The sequence below is a fragment of the Aythya fuligula genome, chromosome 5 (genome assembly GCF_009819795.1).
Source record: "Aythya fuligula isolate bAytFul2 chromosome 5, bAytFul2.pri, whole genome shotgun sequence".
Taxonomy (NCBI): domain Eukaryota; kingdom Metazoa; phylum Chordata; class Aves; order Anseriformes; family Anatidae; genus Aythya; species Aythya fuligula.
Genome location: NC_045563.1, coordinates 40,616,107 through 40,639,358, shown reverse-complemented (window position 1 = coordinate 40,639,358; position 23,252 = coordinate 40,616,107). Strand labels below are relative to the sequence as shown.

The 23,252-nt window shown below is 35.6% G+C and overlaps 1 protein-coding gene across 10 annotated transcripts in view; it reads left to right on the top strand.

The window, feature by feature from the left end:
- C5H15orf41 (chromosome 5 C15orf41 homolog) overlaps positions 1 to 23,252 on the top strand; it is a 128,271-nt gene that overhangs the window by 8,909 nt on the left and 96,110 nt on the right. For all 10 annotated transcript variants that reach the window (XM_032189341.1, XM_032189340.1, XM_032189348.1 and 7 more), the window contains exons 2-4: positions 17,178 to 17,223; positions 18,087 to 18,151; positions 21,089 to 21,149. In XM_032189341.1, coding sequence (XP_032045232.1) covers positions 17,178 to 17,223; positions 18,087 to 18,151; positions 21,089 to 21,149 — 172 coding nt within the window. The remainder of the gene's footprint in view (positions 1 to 17,177; positions 17,224 to 18,086; positions 18,152 to 21,088; positions 21,150 to 23,252) is intronic.

The following is a 23,252-nucleotide window of genomic DNA, read 5'->3' as shown; positions in this document are numbered from 1 at the left end:
TAAGACAACTAACTCTTCAGCAGGTGTAGGCTGATTCATTTGAAGCTCAGTGTTTCAGAGTAAGAAATGTGAGGTATGCATATTCTGCTCCTATAGATCATTGAATAGGTAAGCTAAATAAAATTTCTTCTCTAGCATGTAGAAGAAAGGCTGTCAAGTATATTGCCTTGCTATGAAAAGGGAGAAATCTTGAAGCTTTATTTCTTTGACAGCTAACCTGTCTATTGAACATCGGAAGTTTATTCCTAAGTGGCTTATCCTTTTAGGAGGAACACAATTAAGAGAGCTCTGATCTGTTTCACTAGGCAAATACAAAGAAAACAAGTCCTTTTGAGAACTCCCTTGCTGTAAAAGGTATTTGATCAAAGAAGCTAAGTTACAAAATGTTTTGGGGGTTGTCTAGGTTACATAATAAAGATGTATAGTTGAATTTAAATAAAAGATTGTAGTGTTTTATAGCAGTCAAAAACAAAATCTGTCTTTTTAACTGGTTGGTGTTCCAGGAGTGCTATTTTACGAACACGCTCACAGTATATGCCTTGAATACTTGACACAGATAAGAGTAGCAGTGGTGCTGTTGGAAGGAGGGGGGAAGGAGGGAGTTCTCTTTAAATCAGCCAGGGGAAAAAAAAAAAAAAAAAAAAAAGTTTGAGACTAATGGAAAGAACCTCTACTCCTTTAATAGAGCCTGCAAAATATATTCTCCAGGACTGATCAGCTCTGAAGGCTCTGGAGGTTTGATGATTGGAATGGCAGGAAATCACGCTTTCAGGACATAACGAATTGACTAGGCCATCCATCATTTGTTAGCATGCGCTGAAACGCTGGGTTTGTGTGCAGAGGTCTGTGATTTAGTAAATACTTGGGAGATGAATAGAGCTTACACACAAGGGAAGATATTGCTGTCCTTCAGCAGCCTTAGACACAGATCCCTGCTGAGAAGGCCGTCTGACAGCAGCTCATCAGTAACTGGCCTGTCACAGTCAGTGATGCCCACCAGCCATCTCCAGTATATTAAATGCATTTTTAATATCTGCTTCAGTAGATTTAATGAAGAAAATTTAGTTTCCATACTCTGATCACTGCTTCCTCAAGTGTTTTAAAGCATTGACTGAAGCAATTCCAAGAAAGGAACTATGCTGATACCTGGAGGATTTGATTGAAAATGAAAGTGAAACAGAACACAAACAGGAGTGCTATTATCCGGTTTCCTTAAAGCAAAACAAAAATGTTTGGAAAAAGCAGTGATCTTCTTAGAGACAATTGACCCTCCTGCAGAGGGACCTCATGCAGCATGCTGTACAGCAGCAGAGATGCAGTGCTGCAAAAGGTGTTTGTACATAGTGGTTCTGTTTAGTGTGGCTGGATTTGCCAAAAGGCATAATTGCATTTCCTAAGCTTTCAGTTGTTAGGTCTTGAGTCAGATCATCGTTCTGTCAGGCTTTCAGAGTTCTCAAAGACACTGGGTATGAATAGGAGGAATGGAAGAGTAAATGTTTTCAATAGTTCTGCAAACTGCCTTAGATTTTGTGGGGGGTTTTGAGCATTTTTGCAAGGGATGTAGTTGGTGAAAATCATTGTAGCGTTCCATGGTATTGTTTAAACTGATGTAATGTATAAATAATAAGATACATTGGAGAATAAAACTTCTGCTATTCTTACAACTTAGCAGGCTCATTGAGAGTTATAAAATACCAACATTCTGTTCAAAAGGATCGTAAGGAACTGTTTTTGTAACTCTGTACCAAATGATAAAATCTTTTGCTATCTACATATAGATAAACTTCATAGTTGTTTGAATTTCCTGGGAACTTTCAGAGAAAACTTCTGTTTATGTGAAGGCAAATATGTTGGTTTTGATTTTTTTTTTTAATGAGATTCAATGCTTATGATATTTACTTCAAGACAGCAAGACAAACAACTCGATTTTGTTGCAAACATCCATTTGAAACATTCACTTCTTGAGCTTTTTCTCCCTCAGGAATCCATTCTGTGTTCACAGAAGAGAAAGCAAGTGCTGAATGAGACCTATAAATTTGATTCTTGTATGTGTCAAAACAGTAATGTATTAAATGCATATTATTATAAAAATTTAAGACATGTCCTAAACACACATGGCAATATTAAATAATACATTTTCTTGTTAGCATCTGTTTGCTGTCATTGTTGGCAGGGCCTATGATTTATTACTTAAATTAATGACTACAACCATTTTGGTCCTGATGTATGCCCCTAAGCTTATCATACCACTTAATAAAATAACATATATGCTTTTACAAGAATCATTGTTTAATTGTTTATTCTTTTAAGTTCGTGATGAAAATATCGTGTGTTTTTCCAATGTGAATGTCTTGGAAGATTGTATAATACTCCAAACTGAGTGAAATAATGACAGGGATTTACTTCACTAAGAATATAGAATATGCTAACTGATCCCATTAAAACTTTTCTAAGACAAGCCTAATAATTTGTTACCAAAAAGAAAAGGTATAGAAAAATAATTCTGTTTTCTTCGGATACAGTGATGGTTCATTTGTTCATTTGTTGGACTAATTGGTACCATAGAAGTAGACTTCAAACTTCTGTTGGCATGCTTAGATTTCATGATCTATCATTAGTTTTAAGCTTGTATTTCATGGAGTTCTTGTTGTCCATGGACTTCAAATGAAGAATTCAAAGTAAATGAACTTCTTGTCAGCAGGCTTAAAGTTGCCAAACAGGAATCCACACCTCCTGGGGGAAAAGCATTCTGGTTTGGAAACCTGTTAGGTTGAAAATTTCTGTTTTGTCAGCAACTAAAGCATTTGTATTGATCTTATTTTTTTTTTTTATGTATGTATTTTTTAAATTCTAGTGTATAACATTTTGAATGTGATAGTGATTTGAAAGGGATCCATTATTCCTTCCAGTGCACACCTTAAGATATCCAGTAGCCTGATGGATAATGACAGTCTCATTGCTTTATGCTGGAGATTTCTTTAACTTGAATCCCCTGCTTTATCTTTCTCATCTGGGTAGGATATTTAAGCAGTTGTTGCTGTCTATCTAAACTGGTGAAATGGCTTCAGGTCAGGATGTGTGCTGAAGAGGATTTTATTGTTTGGGTAAATGTCCTCTGCGTATCTGCAACTAGGCCTGCAGGGTCTTGGAAGTGCTTGATATCCATGATTCCCAGAGAGCTCCAGGAAGTTTCAATGCTGAAGAAAAATATCCTAAAATAGCACACATTCTTCCATTGAAAGCAGGGTGTCAGATAATTCAAGACCTATGTTATACCTGTGTGAACGGTAGTAGGTTGTGTAATGCAGCCTGCTGGAAACTTTTAAAGACAACATTAAAACTATGACCAATATAGAGGTAATACTGACTTCTGTAACTGAAGGGGTTTTCATCAAAATTAATATAAATTGACTTCTGGAGTTCCTCATTGTTATTGTGGACCCAGATGGTAATAATGGCACCATGTGTTTGTATTTCCATTTGTGGTTGGCTAGGAGGTGGCAGAACTTCATATCAATCCACTACTGATACTCCTACAGAAGAAAAGGCTACTGAACACTAGCCCTTTCCAGCATTAATACAAAATGCATGTCAATCCAGCTGGCCTTCAGTTTTCAATACACAAGTGGGCATTGTCCTAGACAAGGTCATTATCCCAGATACACAAAATATAAAGAAATCAAACAAGCTAAATTTTTGCCTCTTGAAGAGTTAAAAAAGGAAGTTTTGTTTTGAACAGTTGACAGATACTCTAGTGAGGCTGAGCAAGTTCATTTCCAAATACAGTGTTTACTGACCTCATTGCAGCGAGTTATCTCACACAGAAAGATGTTATACTTTATCCTATTATTGGAAACAGGAAAGTTCAATTATTGACCAAAAAGAGAAGTCTGACTACATTTTCATCTCATTTGTATTGTGTTCCTTTGACATCAGTGGTCTGAGAGAGAAAAAGAAAATGGCTGTTTGCAGGATTTGGGGGGGATTTTTTTTTTCTTGTAGTCTTACTGTCTGTTTGGTATGCCCTCTAAGTGACTTTAAAAAAAAATAAAAATCCTGTTGGTTATTCAACAGCTAGTATCCACAAGCTTATGCTTTTTTTTTGAATTTACTATTTACAGATGGACCTCACTAGTGACTGACGATCATTTTTATACATGATTGTTTTTGTGGTTTTGCGGTTTCTGAATAGAATTTTCGTCCATTTGTCTAGTCATATTTGTCTGCAGTTCTAACATTTTCAGTCTCAATAATTGAAAAATACTATTCAAATTTTTCAGCTACTTTGAGAAATTAATATATTTCTATGTAGATGGTTGGGGGAGGGTCAGCATTTATTACATGATAATCACTGGCTTTAATTTATTTTGTAATTCTTAGCGTTTTAGTCTCCTCACCAGGGATAATATATCAATGGAACTTTGCATTAGTGGATCGGGTTGTATACTGAAATAACCGGTTAAAATTATTAAAATATGCAGTGAAAAGCAATGTGCTTAGTTTAATGTGCTTCTGAATATTAAATGCAAGTAAAATGGTATATAGACATGGAGCCATTTGTTATATTTTAGTATATGAAGCAATAGCTGCGTAAACCTTAACCTCATAATTTTGCAAGTTCCACTTTATCATGTAGCTGTAAAAGGTAATCAAAATAAATCATGGAAGATGAAGAAATATTTTCTAGGGCTTTCTGTATGCTTTCAGAAGTGGAGCTTGATCCATGAAATTTTAGTAAGCATATTAAATAATACAATATGATGTGCAACGTGTCAGGTCTGATAAATTATTTTGTATAGGACATTTATACAACATATGGTGAGCTGCTATGTGAACAGCTTAATGACTAAATTATGTTAATCTTCCTTGCCATATTTACTTTTCATTTAAAAAAATGGTGTTTTCAATTTTTGATTTTACTTTTGATCATGGGCAGATATAAGAAAGGTGTAGGTCATCTCCGAGAAGCTGTGACAGTGATCCAAGGTTCCTCAGCTGTGCAGTGTACATAACACAGATGTTGGGAGAGTCATCTGTCAGCTATGCCTCTCCTACGGAGTTAAAGTTCTAGGGGGAAAAGAATTCGACACAGTGCTGTCACTGTTACATTTTCACAATAGAAGAGCATGCAAATATTCAACCTCCTGCTTAGCAGTAGTGCCCTGTCTAATGTCTGTGCTGGTTAGAATAAAAAAATAGTGGGTGCATCTAGGGCTCATAGATCTGACAAAGGTCATGCTATGCTGGGCATTTGAATTGGAAATTGTCTGGACTTAGATTTTATAAAGCTCCCACTGTTGTCGGGGAAAATTTCAGCAGGGTTTTGTCCCTAGAGAGGCCTCTTAGGCCCTTTTCTGTCCTATGAATGAATTTAGATGTGAGTGTTTCTCCTGCCTTAAAACTGTTAAGTTCATTTTGCATACATCCCCAGAGAGAAAAACTGGCAGATGCTTTTGTCTTGGAAGTGTTTAAAAGAAAACTGCAGAACAGGAACAAGGGAGAGAAGGGGCCCTGTGTGGAGTCCCAGAACATTTTGGAAATGGCCAATATGCAGTTTTCATCAGTACTAAGGCGGGGCGCAATATGGTGCCTGTAGCTCACTGGGGAATATGAATGTTGATTAAGCATACTCCCAGGCTTTGAAATCCTGAAAGCAGTGTCAGAATAATGGATGTTGAGCAAATGTCAAGCATTTGTTAATTTCTCTGTTATTTGGAGTTTATCTACCATGATCAATCAAATAAACTAGTGCTTCTCTGTTGTGGCATGTGTCATTGATATGGTGATTAGGTGGCTGGAGAGGCCTTCTGCCTTTTTTTGTTGTTTGTTTGTTTGTTACAGGTAGCAGATTACATGGGAACAGCCATAACTTTAACTTAAAGATTTGTTTGTGGTTGGTTTAGTGGAAAGTGGTGCATTAACAAAACACTTTAAGGGTACCAAGAGAAGCTGCAGTTGCTTATCTGCTGTGCTAAAAATAAAATTCACTCCTTTTTTTTTTTTTTTTTTTTTTTCTCTCTCTGTTCTTGGCCTTAAAGCTTTACTGTTGCAGGGAAGGAGAAATTACCGCTAAGTGAAAGTTAATCAAATGAACTGTTACTTAAAAGGAGAAGTTTGAAAGCAAAAGGTATCCACCCCAAATGAGTATTAGTCCATAGATCAGTGTCCTTCTTCCCTCTAAATCTTTGGTTTCTGTAATATAGGTCTCAACACCCCTGGTTTTGGTTGGGAAGTTATCAGGTGCCCTTTAGTTAAAAGTCGAGGGGATGACTCTCACCTTTTTGTAAGAACATGCATTTTTTTATGTTATGATAACATGATTTTAACAAATTTATGTTATGATAACATATATTTCTATCTTATGATATGTATGTTAGATAAGCTGGTAGTTACTGAGTAGCATACAGAAATGGAAACAGTCCAGTACAGAATATTTTTTCCTCCAGCTTCTCAATTGTCATTGTCTTTTGATATCCTAGTTCTGCTAATTTGCCATTATTAGGAATTAAGAAACATACAAAAACCTGAGAGTTAAATGTGGAGAACAATTTTAAAAAATAATTTGAAGGAGCAAAAGATGCAGCGGCCTTTGCTGCTTTATCATTAATGTGTTAAGACTTCAAAATGGAAGAGGGGTAGGTTTGGGATGTTTTGTTTATGCCCTTTTTTAAAGCTGCTCAAATGATGTTAATTGTCAAATTTCACTGAATTCTACTGAAGTTTAGTTACCCTCCTCTCGTGATTTTTTTTTTTCAAAGTCTGGTCCTCATGTGCTTTAATGCAAAGACAGCAATGTATATTTTTATTACATTTTTGACAACTCCCAGAAATTTAAGAAGTGTCAGTGAGTCATGCCATATGACTTGATGCAGTTTGAGGTCATATTTAGTTTATTTTAACACGGCGCAAATGTTTGATGTTGAACTAGTTTTACTTCTTCCATAGTTCCCACATATTTATTTACCAAGGCCTCTGGGCCCATTCTACTAAGACCAAGTCAGATTTTGGCGCTTATTGAAGGTGGTGCTCTACGGTGAACCCATGGAGTGTTTACATCAGGGATGACTCTATTCAGCTAGGGCATGGCATCAGAGTTCTGCTGGAAGCCCGGCCTCTGTGGCAACGCAGGAGGTGAAGCATTGTCCCCATTTGCAGAGTAGTACAAAGAACATGGAAAGGAAAGGAAAGGAAAATTCAATTGGTAGGAGTGGAAAAGAAGGGTAGAGAAGTGTTAGGGTAGAATAATATAAAATTGTGATCACCTCTTGTCAGATGTTCTCTTATCACCTGCCAATGAACACATCTGTCACAGCTCTAGATAGGCAGTTTTAAAAAGAATCCTGGATGGCTGCTAGTAAGAAGAAACAGCTGGATTTCCTTCTTAGTGCATTCTGCTATGTTTCCAGTGTTTAAATTAGTTTATTCCCTCTACGTAAGCAATGCCCTCTAGTAAGCTATACATGAGAGGCATAATCAACCTTAAACTGGAAGACTTCAGTCTCAGAAAGACTGGAAGAAGGCTTTGTAAATATGCATGTTAAAATACCTTATAGACACATGACAAAGTACTGCACTGTCAACGAGGTGGATAGGCAAGAATTACTCCATGTTGATTTTTTTTTTGTATTTATATTATTATCAGTAACTTTTAAATGACAAACTTCAATACACTGTTTAAGATTTGAGACTAAAAACCTCAAGTGGACTAGTTATAAATGGGTTTATTTCTTGCCTTAAATTAGCGTCATCCCCCAAACTGGAATTTACTTACAGCTGCACTTCTATACAATCTGTGTTTGATAGAGCTAAAATTCTTTAAATTATATCCTGTGTGAGAAACTTCAGAAAGATCCTGATTTGTTTAAGGAATTAACAATTTTTGATTCGGTTACTGGAAGCTTTTTTGACTTAAGGTGTTCACTTTTACCCTGGAGATAGCTGTGCAACAGTGTGTGTGCTTGACATGTGATGCATGCAAATGCTAAATACAGTAGCAGCATGAGGCAAGTGTCATTAACAGTAATTTATGTAATGAAAGCCACCTGGCTGTCTTCGTAATTAATTGCTTGTAAATAATAAATTTAAATATAATTTATAGTTTTCTAAATTTGATTATGTATTTTTAGGAGCAAATTGTTTAAAGGTGTTTGGGGATTTATTTAGTTTCAAATTGGCGTAGATACGCTTCTTACATATTGGCTAATTTTTTAACATAAAAAGAACAGTCTAATTAGCTTCAATTTGCCATTTACTAATAAAAATAGTTTTCTAAAATTAACTTTTTAAGCATTTATGGTTTAGGGACAATGTAAGTTTGAAGGAAAAAGTTATAAAGTGGAATGATCCCTATTTTCCACAAATCAGGGCACTTAAGATCATAGTCTGAAAAACCTCTTTAGGTTTTGTTTAGTACCCTTTCCTCCCAAGAAGGGAGGAAAGGGTACTAAACAAAACGAACGTTGTACGATCTTACCCTTCTTGGGAGGAAAGGGAACTAAGACAATAGTTACCTAAACAAAGTAAAGACAAAGAACACAAAACAAATATATGAAATACTTCTTTCCAATAACAGCCAACTAAGTCTGAACTTTATTTCAACATAAAGACTTTGGCCCTATGAAGGGGGCAGATAGCAAAGATGAGGGATAAATAAATCCCTGGCTTAAATTGCAGCTTCCCTGCCTTAACTGCTTGTTGAACTGTATTGTAATTGCAGCTAGGTGCATGTTTCATTGCACAGCTGTCATCAGGTAACGAAAACTTGTGTATTTCTGCCTGATGGAGCAGCATTTAGATTGTGGTACAAAGAGAAAAAAGTTCAAACTTGAAAACATGTTTTCTGTGTAGCCTTAACTGAAATAAATTGAAATTAAGTATGGATGGTGTACATTTAAATGCAGCCAAAGCATTTGCAGAGGTTTTGCTTTTCTTTCAGTCTCTGCTTTGCCTCTACTTAGGGAATGTGTTCACTCCCTCTTTCCTGGCTGTTACGTTCCTGCTAAACTGAGGACATGGACATAGCAAATCTGCTTATGTGGCATCGCAATGTTAGTTTCAAGCTTTGCAGTTATTTTGTTTAATTTCTTGAATTTATTTCTGAGAAATTGTATTGGCAGAGTTAAAAGAGAACATTAGAGAATAGCAGGAGAAGGAAATGGGGAGAAAAAGTCCTGAGATTATCAAACTGAAGGTGGGAAGCAAACTCTATTTGACTCCTCCTATCAGTTTCTTTTGTCAATGGGCTCCCTGACTAGGAGATCAAAGGGTACCAGAGTAGTTCTGGTATGTGTAAGTTGAAAAGATTTGAAAGTCATTGAAACCTTATGTCAGAATATTTGTCTGAGAGTTTTAATTTCATGTTCTACCATTGACACTGTATTTTTAAGCCTCTGTTGTGAATATCCTTTGGTTCTGTATCGTTGCAGATCCTGTTTGAAAAATGAACTTTACGAAGTAGTTTTGTGTTTCTGTGGAAGAGACTTTACTTGAAGCATTAGTGAAAAAGTTTTTATATATAGGGGTCTTTGTGTGGGTTTGGCATTTAAATAGTTTTGAACATACTACAACACTGATGTTTAATTCTGGAACGAAAAATACAGACAATAAATTGTCAGAAATATTGTTCTGATATTTTCTTACTAACATGATGAGACCAAAACGTAGTTTCTTTTCAATTGGAAATATCACTCCTCTGTTCCAGTGTTTTCAGAGTTCCATCTTCAGCCACAAAAGCTACTGTTGCTTATTCCCTTGGAAGGGGACTGTTGTTCGCAATGTGAGTGTACAGAACCATATAGGAAAAAAGCATCTTTCTTCTGACTTCTTTTTTTTTTTCATTTTGGGGGCTAGATCAAAAATACCTTGTGACAATTAGAATATTGTGTATTTTGAGTTAAACTTGTATTATTGCTGTGGAAAGGTGTTTTGTTGTTTTTTTGTTTTTTTGTTATTAATGAAATGAGGTGGAATTCAGTTCTTTGGGGAGCAAGCACTATGTTGTGAGCATTGCCTGTATTGATAATTGGTATTTACTTCTTCATTTTTTTCACATCAGTTACAAATTGTTTGTTGTCTGCAGTTGTTTTAAAATATATTGGCTGTTACAACAGACACGAAAAAATGAGGTGTCTACAGGAAGAATTGGTGCCCCGTTCTTAAAGGAACTTCTAAGTCTTTCTAAATGAAAAATCATTCAAACAGTATCTAATACTGGCAATTTTCCTCTGTCTGCTGCTAGAACTTATTGGCCAACTAGGTCAGACATTATTAAAGTTCAAGTGGCCCAGTGGGAAAAGTAATGGCCTTATGCTACTATGAATTTTAAATGCTGCCATTTCTATGTATTGCACCATCATCTGTTCTTGCACATCACTAAATTGTATAGAAGTTGTGAGACCAACCAATGTCAAGGTCATAGAAGTGATGACTCTTCGCAAGTAGCCTTCTCGGATCTTTGTCATACAGTTATTCTCAAAACCTTGGCTATAGGCAGCAAAGTTGTGTGCACATGCCTGCATTTAACCTTTTCATTATTCTTGGATATTGTGAACCTGCAATGTAGGAAGAATTTTTCTGCAGACTCTTTATTTTTGGTTTTTATTTTTAAACCTACCAAAGCTATAAAATTGATGCAAAGACACTTTTTAGTTTGTGATTCATATTTACATCTTCTGAGTCAAGCTGTTGTACTGTTTAATGACTGTGTCAGGTGTACCACAGGTACTCCTTTTTATTTATATATTTATTGAATTTTTATGGTATAAATATATTTATAATGGAAGTATTTCCCCAACACATGGTATTGGTTTTATGGTTCCCAAAATACAGGTATAGTTGGAAAGTTGTAATATTGGAAGATACCTGCTTTACAGAAATGACAGTGCTGTAACTGAAGACCTACTGTCTTTTTATGTGACTTAGTTACTCCAAATCAAATTCAGATTCTGATTTAGGCACATATGTTGACACACACGTATATATACATACATACACAGACATGTACATTGATTTAGCTTAAACTGGTCATTTGCTGACTTCAATAAATTCATGTTAGATTTGTGAATGGTAAAGTATATATGTGTACAGAGACAATAATTTGCTTTTTGAGAACTTCCACTCAGTGAAGTGGCCACAAACATATTAAACCTTTAGGAAAGGTTTTAATATTAAAAAAGAGAGGTTAAAACCATAACTTTATTCTAGTAGTCAGTGACTTCCTCTCGCTCATTCCACGTCCTTTAATGCTTAGATTTGTGTCAGCATAGCAGTTCTCAAATCTTAGTAAGCCTTTGTTATTCCTGAGGCTTACTAGATCCTCATGTGGACACATTCAGATGGTTAAGAAGCCTTCTTCCCATCCTGACACTTGGAAGAAATTCTGAGAATTCACTTCTTGTCACCTTCACTCACAAAGGAAGTTCACCATCAGACTGGATATAGTTGATTTACAGGCATAACTGCAGTGCTTGTTAGCCTACATCTTGCAGTTCTAGGAAGCCATGGAGGCTTTACACATCTGTGTATGTATTATATATTTGAACCAATGCCGCTATAATTATTGATGGAGTTTTTAGAAATCGAGTGGTTAGTGATAAGCAGTATGCAAACATGGATTTCTGTAGAAATTCCTATTGCAAAGAGTTTGCAGCACAGAAGGTGAGAATGAATATGCTCAGCTTTGTTTCATGTCTTTAACGATGGAAAAGCACATTTCAGACACATTCTGAAATTTTAGGATAACTGCAATTATTCTCCTTTCACCTCCAGACATTTAAGTTTGTCAAAATCATATATTTCTTTCCTCACATAGATACTTAGTTCAGCATGGCAGCATCATACAATTCTAGGCCTCAGTTGTATTTATTACTTATATTTTAAAGATCAATATCACATTGGCAAAAATATTTTAAAACTTATTATATGTGGAAAAAGTTCATTTCCGGTTACTAGAAATGAGGGTCTCTTGCTGTCTGCTTCAGAACATTTCGTGAAGGGATATGACTAGCACTCCATACTCATGCTGAAGAATGTGGAAGGAAAGAAACAACTTCTTCTATACCTGAATTCCTACAGTAGCTAAGATACACTGTTGGATGCTCTTCCAAGAGAACCTTTGACAGTGTTGCTGTGGGATTTCACACATTAAGGCCTCTGAATTTTGGAAATGCAGATCCTATCCTCACACACAGTCTTTTAACCATTATGTTTATCATCTTCCTGAGGTGGAATGTTCCATTTTGTGAAAGGGAAGCAATAAAGGTATGTTCTTTGTAGATTTAGTGTGTTAGGGAAAAAACAAACAAAACAAAACAAAACAAATGGTGTGTATATAATATGTATTACATTGGTTTGTTTCATAATGGACTTTGTTCTCCCCCTGCATGTCTCCACTTGTCTGAATTATTACTGGGTTAAATACTGTAGTTCACATTTACCCTTGATTATTTATTTATTTATTTATTTACTGGTCAGTTCAGGTAGTCTTCCGTTGTTCCATTATAAAATACGTGAAATGTAAAGCTGCATTTTTAGTTGTGCTATTTTGGGCAAAAAGTGTGGAGTTAAAGTTGAGGAAAAAGAAATTCATTTTGAAGTGAAGAGATGAAACAAGTAGAAACTCGTTTTTGTACCAAAAATTTTACATTGAGAAATTTCAGCAAATGAAGTGGGAAGTTTAAGTTTTATCTTATCCCTAAACAATTCATTATTTGAAAGGGATGATAATATAATAATTGCAGAAGTCATCTTTGGATTTTCTCAGGGCAAGGCTCTAGTAAGTAGCAAATACTAAGTTGGACAGCACTCCAAGTCTTGCCTAGACCTGCAAGCATACTTTGTAGAGACGTTGATTTGATCCAGTTAAAATCTTTGGGTCCTTACTAGCTGCTTCTTGGCCATAATTTTGTGTCATCTGTAGTTATGAAGCACTGATCTGTGTCAGCATATTATCTATTACTAGTTAATACTCACTGCAACTCATTGCAAACATTCTCCAGAGATTATGGCACTTCTCTATCAGATTCTGGGATTCATTAGAAGAGACTAGTCTAAGTTTTATTCTTACATGTTAAATAACTGAAAGGCATATTATTTTTCTGGCACCAGACCTGCAATTGTCTTTTTAGCTTGACTTATTTCTAGCATGTTCTGGTCTGACTTGGGCATCCCATTCTAAACGTGGATGGGATTTGAAAGCTGTAATAATTTTTATTTATTTATTTTTTTACATGAAAAGCAAATTTTTATGTCTTTATATCATTTGGAACCCAGAAATAACATTTCAGTATTTTTAAAGAATTATTTTCTTTAAACAAGACATGAACATTTTGTAGTGCTGGGTAGGTTTTAGATTTCACACTGTTTTCTGCATAAATCAGGTTCTGTATTGACAAGAGCACAAACTACATCAGGCATTCAGATGGAAGTATGCCACTAATATCAACAGAGTAACAAAAGGTAAATTGGTTCATTACAGATACTGCTGTACAAGAAAAAGGGTATTTCAAGAGCTAGGCTGGTTGCTTTGAATGGAGTTCTGGGAGTTATCTCCATTAGCATCTGGTATTGCAGAAGGAAATGTTTCCATGAGAGTGGCTCCTACAAAATTTACGAGGAAAGCCTTCTTGGTTTACTAGAAAATATACCAGCTATTTAAACTAGGTAGTCCTGAGAATTATGGGTTTGGGATTTGTTTGTTTGTTTGTTTTAGAAAATCTGTAAGTCCATACCATGGCTCTACAGTCAGTTCTCAACCAAGGCGCTTGTTTGACAGAAACGTGTCTATATATTCTCAGTCATCCAGTAAACCATGAGGCTTTATGCTTTTATATGAAGTTTATTCTGTAAGAGGAAATAATGGAACACTGAAATTTTATTTTGAATAAAAGATATTTTAAGATATGGTTGTTTTCCTCAATACCTTAGCAATATTAATTTGTCTGCTCTTTTGCAGCTTTGAAATCTTGCAGAGGAAGGCTAGAGCCCTAGGCATTTGGCAGCTTCTGTAGCATTAATGGCACTCAGCACTAACCACAGCATAGTGGGAGGTTAGCAGGGACCTCTGGAAGTCTGCTGCAGCCCCCTGCCCAGGCAGGGCCACCCAGAGCAGGCTGCCCAGGACCACATCCAGGTGGCTTTTAAACATTTCCAAGGAGGGAGACTTCATAGCCCCTAACTCTGTAACTCCAGTGCCAGTGCTCAGTCATTCTCACAAGTTCCTGGTGTTGTGACAAAACCTCATGTGTTTCAGCTTGTGCCCTATTGCCTCTTGTCCTGCCACTTGGCAACATTATAAAGAGCCTCACTCAGTTTTCTTTGTAGCCTCCCTGCAGGTATTTGTATACACTTGATAGATCCCCCCTGAATAAGTTACGTAGCATTAAACTGAACTGTTGGCATCAGCTGCTCTGTGGTCTTTTTGTGCTAATGTCTTGCAATGCAGATGCATGTTCATGACTTCTGTCCTGTCTCCAAGTACACTGTACTGTCTTTTTGCGAACTTTTCAAAACCATGATATTTGAGTTTGCTATCAGTGGTACCTTGCATTAGATCCTCCAGCTGTGTTTTAAGGAGCTTTTTCATTTTGCCAGGCAGTTTTCATTTTGCCAGCCATTTCATTTTGCCAGTGGCAATGAAACTGTGGCAAGGAAGCATCAAATGGCAGATGAGTGTTTTTGGTGTTTAATAGGGAAACTATGTATAGTAAAAGAAACATGGAAGCAGCCATTTGAAGATACAAATCCACTTCTCTTGGAGAAAGAGAAAGATCTGGTAGTAAGGCTTGATGTTCCTGGAATGGTACTATTAAAGTAGTTCTCCGTCAATGCTGTAATGTTTTTGTGCTGTAATCTAGTATATATGCAACTTGTTCAGTTTCCGGACTGAAGGTTTTTGTTTTTTTTAGTATTTGTGGCAAGTCTTAAATGATCTGAACAGTTGGAAGCATAGGAGTAAACTGAAGTAGAAAGATATATTCAGGGACACCAAGGGAACAAAAGGACAAGAGCCATGTGTGTGTGTAGGAGAGATAATGATCTCAACTCTTTGATATATCATGAGCGTTTTAAGGTAATTGTACAATAACTATAGTAATTCTACAGGCAGTAGTCTAAAAATACAAAATTGGTGTATCAGGGGGAGAACTCAAACCAAAAATCCAGTTAAATGCTGTCCTGTTTTTTTTGTTGTTGCTTGGTTGGTTGGATTTTGCTCTCTTGTTGTTGTTTTGCTTCTGAATCTTTTGTCTGTATTCAGTTCTACCATTATGATCATGTAAATCTGCCAGATAATAATAGTTACGTGGAGAGCCATTAGGGGGCCATATGTATCCAACTTATTTATAGACTGCAGGGGTTTTTGTTTGTTATTTTTTTGTGTGTTTTTCAAATAAATCAACTTGGAAAACTATAGCCTTGCATATGTATATTGCCTGTGTGTATATGTAATCTTAATTTCTTTCCTTTGTTCACCTTTTACTGATCACATCTGTATATCGAAGGTTGTAATAACTGAATGATGCACATTTTTGGGGAGGCATTGTGGTACATATCTCTTAGCCTCTGTGATGAGTTATGTATATTTAAGAATATTTAAAATCTTGACTATATTGTCATTTGTTTCTCTGTAAATTTTATTTCTCTGTAAATTTCTTAATCTGTATATTTGATGGGTTATATTGCTACCATTCTTCTACAGTTTTAACGTTCAGTCAGTGAGTACTCGGGGAGGACATTCTCACGTGTAAGATACCAGAGACCAAGGCTCACCTTACTGCTGTCACAGATGTGCTGCTGGGCAGACAAGCCTATGCTACGGTATTGTGGCAAAGATGCTGGAAGCACAGATACAAATAACCAAAACTAATAAGCTCACTGTATAGCACAGCATTAACCTGGTTACTTTGCTCATAATGCTTCAACTAGTTGATCTAGAGGTAACTTTCTATTGTGCTGCATAGACATACCTTCTGTTTCAACTTGAACATGCCATTTAGACCTTCAGTACCTCAGTCTTCCCTTTTCAAAAAGGGAGTCAGACTTATCTTAAATTAGTATCCCTGAGGAGTGAAAATTGCAAGGAGAAAGGCCATTCAAATAGGGAGAGCATATATACATTAAATGTAAATATGATGTAATACAGGCATTAAACTCACATACAGGAAATCTGGCAGAAGAGCATGACTTTAGACACTGCAGAATATTTGAACTACTTATGTTGTGCCTTAGTAGGTAAGTTTGTGACAGAGAAAATGTTAATTATTCATAGTGCTTTGCTGTACCATAAAACTTGATTTATTGAGACTATAATTTGTTCAAGTTGCATGTAGTAGGAAAATATATCAGAAGTAATTAATTGTATTCAGGATGCGATGAAGTAGATCTATCCACAGAGGACAATTGAAAACAGTAGCGGTGTGGTATTGATTGCCTTTCAGAGGGAAAAAAAATCTTGTCCCATTTCTAAATGTTAACAATTCAGAGAGAAAAATTCCCACTTGGGAAGAATGCTTTCCAGGTTGCTTCATTGCCAGGTGTTTGACATTGAGTGGAGCCTTAGATGAATGAAGCTTATGGCAGCTTTTGGAAATGACCGACTCCGGGGAATCTTGGCTTCCTGCTGTGAAAGTTTCTATTTTCAAAGCACATCAGTTTCAGTGGGAATGTTCCAGTGGTCCCATATGCTACTTCTGACAGAGAGGGAAGTTTTTAACCTGAATATGAGACAGCTACTGAAGAGGTTCCCTTGCTGCTAACAAAATGAATTTCAATATGTTGCCAATGAGCAAGCAGTATGTTCCCAACTGCTGATGGAATTTAAGTCCATCAATTATTAATGGAAATTTTGCTTTGTTTTCCTTTTTGTCTTTTCCCTTTTAACTCCAGTACCTGCTACTGCTAGGACTTCGCAGGTTCTGAAGCTGAAAAAGAATCACCCAAACAATATGCTAGTTTGCTTTGAAACTCTTGCTGTATTTTCCTCCCCTCCCTCGTACGCTCTCTCCTTGACCTAGCAGCAGGAAGCCTTTGTCTGAGGTGTTCATCTGGAACAACTTTTCCACACTTGTTTTCATGTTCTGTTAGATTACAGGGCAGCAGGCCTACCTTTGAAGCTCCCTTCTCTTTTGTTTCTTTGCAGTGCACTCCAGTAATTAACTTTGTCCTTCTTTTATTTGTTCCAGTCAATCGCAGTCCACTCTGCTGAGCATCTTCTCCCAGGAGTACCAGGTTAGAAGTTTTCTCCTTTGTGAGGGTTGACAGGTGCCTAATTGAATGATGAATGTCCCTTTATTTCTTTGTAATTGAACTGCCAGCTTTCTGATTGGTTTGGAGGATGTTCCCTTTTCCACATCAAGTACCGCCTGAGTCTCAGTGGATGGCTGCCAAGCCTACCCATCCATCTGTCTAATAACATCTAGCCTTTGCTTATTTGGTGGACCTGTAATAAATTATGCTAAACCATTATTATTCTGACAATAATAATTTCCCTGTGTTGCGTGGTTCCATGTGCTAAATGTTTGCTGACTTGCACTGTCAGTGCTGCTTTCCATTGCTGACAGAGATGATGATAAATGACCATTGCCGGAGTGGCAGAAGGCAAGAGAGGCAGAAAATGGAGTCATTTATCATGAGATGACAGATGTCAGTCAAGTGGCAAGTCTCTATGGAATTACTTTTTGTAGTTTTTCAAATAAGTTGTTTTTAAGCAATGTTCTTCCTGGTTAAAAATGCCAATTGAATTGTAAAACTAGAGTGCACCAGACTTAGATGGAATTGAATTGAGGGAAAATTAATACAAAGGTTGAAAGAGAGAACAAGTTTTTCTTTGCCCTCTGCAGCCTTCAGTATACTTATTTAGATTCAATTATTGTGACCTTATTGGCTTTTACATATATGGTACATTGCAGTACAGTCTGAAGACATTCAATTCAATAGGTAGATTGAACATCATTTCTGTATAGAATCTAAAAAAGTAGTTCAGTTTATATATCAAAGCGTAGCCAAGAAGCATGTGTTTGGACAGTCATGCTTTCTGTGTTTTCATCTATGACACATTTGTATGAGCATTTGTTTTTCTTTTGTTTTTCTAGAAACAAATCAAAAGAACACATGCCAAGCATCACACTGCTGAAGCTGTTGAAACTTACTACCAAAGGTATGACCTCCCCGCCTCAGTTAAGAGTATCTTCGTAACTACTACTTGCTATGGCAATTACAAGTAAATTAGCTTCTTAGTTTATGAAGACAATTTTTGTATTAACCTTTTTTTTTTTAGTGAAAGTGCAGAAAATTTTCAGGTTCTGGTCAGGCTTATCAAAAGAGTTACACTTCCTTGGCTTTAAGTCCAAATAAGCAAATATTATTCTTTAGAGCGTATGTGGTAATGTCCATTATATATTGCGTATAGTTTCTAATTATGGGATTTCAGTATGAAGACTAACATTGACGATAAATTCCTTGCAGTGAGGAAGCTTCTTCTGTTGCAGTTGCTTGTACTTTTAAAAACAATAGTTGTATTACATTACAAAAAGTTACATATTAAATTAGTCTATTGCCAGCTTCAATTTTTAGATCACTCCTGTTTTATCAACAGAAGTGTCAGAAATAGCTTTTAAGGGAGAATGAAAACCTTTATGTTATTTTTACAATATTCTACAATTATTTACATCTTAAGCTAATAAAATATTTGCTACATCTTATAGTTTGTCTGTTAGTTCCATAAGCTTTACTTAAAATATTGCAATGACATAATTGGGGCATAATGATAACTGGTAAAAATATGCAATTAAAATATTACTTTGTAGACTGACATATCTGAAGAGCTTGCATGGCAAGTGAGTTCATACTTGTGATTATACATGTCTGATATTTATGATTAATGTTAATCTATATGAATGAGGAAAATGAACAAAAAGCCTCCATTTGTAAACAATTAACTCCTCTGTGCTTCTGCAAAATCATATATTTAAAACCTAAGGGCAGCCTGATGATACTAGACACTGGTTTAGAAAATCTGGTGTGAATTGTGTTCTTTTAGGGGCTTGATTTTCTTTATTTTAGTAGTTGTATTGTTGTGTAAAAATGTTTCTGTGATGATAGTGTTACCAGTTCCATTAACATAAACCTGGAACACAGAACCAGGTTTTGCTTTTGCAAAGTAGAAATGTTAAGAGCACCAGTAGGGTTGTAGGTATGATTATGTTTGGTTCCCATCAGGTAGGAGGATCTATCTCCTGTCTCTTCCTGCACTGTCTGAAGTATGATAGCAGTACATAACTGATGCGTTATGTATGAAGCTATATGGTGGTGGTAGGAAAAATCTTTCTTTATGCTATTTCTGGGTTTTTCATATTGCAAATATATTAGCATGGCCAAGTAGAACGCACATTTTCAAATCAGAGATGTTCTGGTTAATAGTTAGAAAACTCATCTCAGTCCTGTTTTAGGAGATTTACAGCGTAGTAGGTTTTGTAAGCTGCAGTGGCAGTGTTCTTGAGTCAGAAACCAGTTTGAAATGCTACAAGCATAAACATGACACATATCTTCTGATCTACTCTTTTGTAGCATCCATCAGTTGTACAGTGTGCGTGGTATTCTCCATCCTATTCCCTCCCACATACAAACAGATAATTGTGTTTCTATTGCTTTTCTCTGTCTGAAGCTATTTTTGAATGTAGTCATTTCCAGTGGTCCCTGTTAGAAGCAGGTAGAATTGCAGTTGAGTGGAGTAGTTCATGCTGTTCTGCTGAGACTAGTTAAATTTGGGCAAACAAAGCCAAGTTACAAGAAGTTTCAATGAACTTTTCAGAACAGTATTGCCATCAGCATGTGAAACCTGTTAGTCCATAATGGAATTGCTAGTAGCATTGGAAATAACTGAGAGAAAATTACTCTGTTATTAGAGGTAGCTTTGGCATTCAATCAGCTTCATGCATGTTTTAGAACATTAGTAGTCTCAAGCAGTTCTTCCTGGTTAATTATTTTGTTTGTGAACTCGTTTTTTTCCCCCCATCCATTATAAGCTTTTTAGTGTTTAAGTACACATGAGGCAACTTACTTTGTGTTTTTACGTAGGTTACCTTTATTGCTGAAAAAGGTTACAGCAATAAGCTTGTATTGTTTCCTTTATTCATTAAGCCCCAGAATAACTTGCAAGCAAACAGGCCTCTCATCCTCTGCAGTTTCGTGTAGAGGTTTTACACCCATTTCACAGAAAGTTAACATGATTTAAAAAAAAAAAAAAAAAAAAAGTCTGTAACTAATGAGCAGGAGAGGCTTCTGATAGATAGATAATGACAGAGGTAGAAAGGCTGTGGCCTTCTAATGATGTCAGTAATGATTTGCTATATGAATAAAGATACGATAAATGAGCAGGTTCAAATGTTGATAACTATTGTTCTTTTCCAGATGGCTACAAAACACAAAGTGGCTTCCAATAATATAACTTCCTCCCTGCAGATCCTGAGTATTGGACTTTCTGTCATCCTTTATAGATCCTAATTCTTCTTTTAATATTTCTTCCTTTAATATTTTTACAATAATAATTTAATTGTTAGACTCTGATTTCAGTGATATAAGCCTTTAGTATGCAAACTATTACCTACTATTACCCTGGTTGATAAAATCTGTGATAAAACTTTTGAGTGTACGTTTTTGTGCACAGTAGTAAATTGAATAAGATGTACAGTGTTTTGCACCTGCATAGTTGAAGATCAGATGGAACCCAAAATCTTTACTGGGAATAATAGAGATTTCTTGTCTGTTATGGATCTATAAATAATACAGGTATAAGTTATTTGTAGGATATTAAGCCACTTTTTTTTTTTTTAAGACTGTTTTATTGATTTATTGATTTTTATTATTTTTTTAACCAATGATTTAATTGAGTTTGATACATCTTGCAGATGAATAAATAGGAGTCAATGCTGGAGAGTTGGTGATTGTCTAAAATACTTATTTCTTAAAATATGTCTCATCAAATACTCTGCACTGGAGTATTTTCCCCTAAATGAAGAGACTCACAGGGGATACTGATATGTATTAACTGGCCTTTTCTTGCCACTACAGAATTACCTGTCTTTGTCTTGTCTAGGTACCTGAATGGGGTGATGAAAAATGCAGCTGCCCCTGTGTTACTGGAGCTGGCCAATGAGGTAGTAATCTTCACTTTTTTCTTTAATCTTCCAGTGTAAAACCTAAGGGGCATATCTATAGTGACTTTACTGAGAAATGTAATTAACCTAAAAAAAATGGTTTCCAGGCACATTAGACATTTAAAATTGTTCCCCAGTCTGTTAGTACTTATAATAATTAGACAAAAGCCTCATTTATTAATAAATCAGTTAATGTAATTAGTCTTCTAACTTAAATGAGAATGTGTGAGAAACTCTGAATTTCTGTTTTGTTGGAAATTTCAGCCAAAACATAGATCTTTAATGCACAAATTTACTGAAGGTTCTTGCTAATTTGCTGAAAGTTCCTTGATTAAATGAAGTTGTATCAATTATTGTTGTTTCCTTGTGTTTAATAACAAACCCTATTTTAAGATTATTTTTTTTTTTAGTTGGAAGGGTTAAAACAGTTAATTTTCTTGACTCCTTTTATTTCAGTCCATACAAGTTAGAGGATGGCTAATGAGGACTGCTTAGAGTAAAGCAATTAAGCAGAATAAATTCTTCAGTATAGCCATGTCCTAGAAAAGCTGATGTATGAAAAGTTTGGGACTGTTGCTATTAAAGTCTGACAAATGTATTGATGCTGTTCATTAACTAGAATATGAACCTACCTTGGGATGCAAGGAAGGTGTTCTTTGCATTAAGAAATGTTCTCTAAAGCTACCTCAAAGAAGATGTAAAAAGTTTGAAAGTGTGTTGGCAAGCCTCCTAGAGAGAAAAAAAAAATGTACCTCTTAAGTTCTAAAATATTTATTTACAACAGTAATAACAATACAATAGCTCCATGGAACTGCTTATGCAACCCTCAAAGGGATAGAATGAAATGTATGCTGTTTTTGTGCTGCATTTTAATAGAAAATGTAAGAAGGGGGCAGAAAATGAGTGTTTGCATTAAAAATGATATGGCACTATGAACATTAAGTGTTGCAATAGCAGCAAGTTCTACACGTTACATTAGTAAGAGAATGGTTTCTTTCTCATGTACATTGCTGCATCTAGTAAATGAGCGATTACCTATCAATTACTAGAAGGTTTTAATGGTCTGTGAAGTGTCCACATATCCTGATCATACAGTTAGCATAGAGTAAAGGATTTATTTTATATTAGTAGTGATAAGTAGCTTTTTCTTTATTTTTTAAACATTTCTGGAAAAAATAGGTCTTAAAATACATTCTGTTCTCACTACTTTACATAAAGAAGTACCATCTCATTAAGAATTTAGGTAAACAACTTGATTCATGATATATTGCACCCATATTATAAGGGAACTGTCATAAAATGTTTCAAGCACAAAGTAATATAGTAATATACTGGTTCTTTGTATATTTTTTCCCATTGATTTAGAGATTATGCATATAATTTCTGACTCTAGTGAGCGTATCTTTGTTTATGTTATACTAATGCATCTTTGCAATTCAGATCAAAGATTTCTGCAGTTCAGAAATAAATAAGAATTAAATCTAAGAGGAAGAGATGATATACAAAGAACTTATCTGCTTCTGATTTCATAGTAGCAGGTATATAAGAAAGGCAATGCATTTTGTGACTGCTGCCTAATGCATTAGGGAAATGTGGCAATAACCAGCCCCAGATTACTGCTTCCAAACAATCAAGCTGCCATTTTTATATGATAGTTAATATTTAAATGACATACTCTTGCATCTGCTGACAATTGATGTAATGGTAATACTTTATGAGTCAATATATATTTAATCAGTGGAAACTGTAAAAATTGATGAGAAATATATAACATAGGTGCATTACAGTGTGTAGCAACCTTGTTAAATAGGAACAGCACCATAGTACTATCTTTTGGGTTTGAGGTGGTTTTGTTGTTTGTAAGTGGTTTTTGTTTTTCTTCTGAGGATTTGTGAGACTACTTTTAAATTATTATTTTTTAAGTTTATCTGCCACCTGCTTCATGTTGTATATCTAGTGAAAAACGACTAAAATAAATCTCATTTTTGTTAGATAGGAATAATAAAATTAGTCACTGTTCTCTTCATACAAATATTTTCATGTGAGATTTGAAGCACTATGAATTTTACTTACATGCTAAATTCTGACGTGAAGCATGATGGC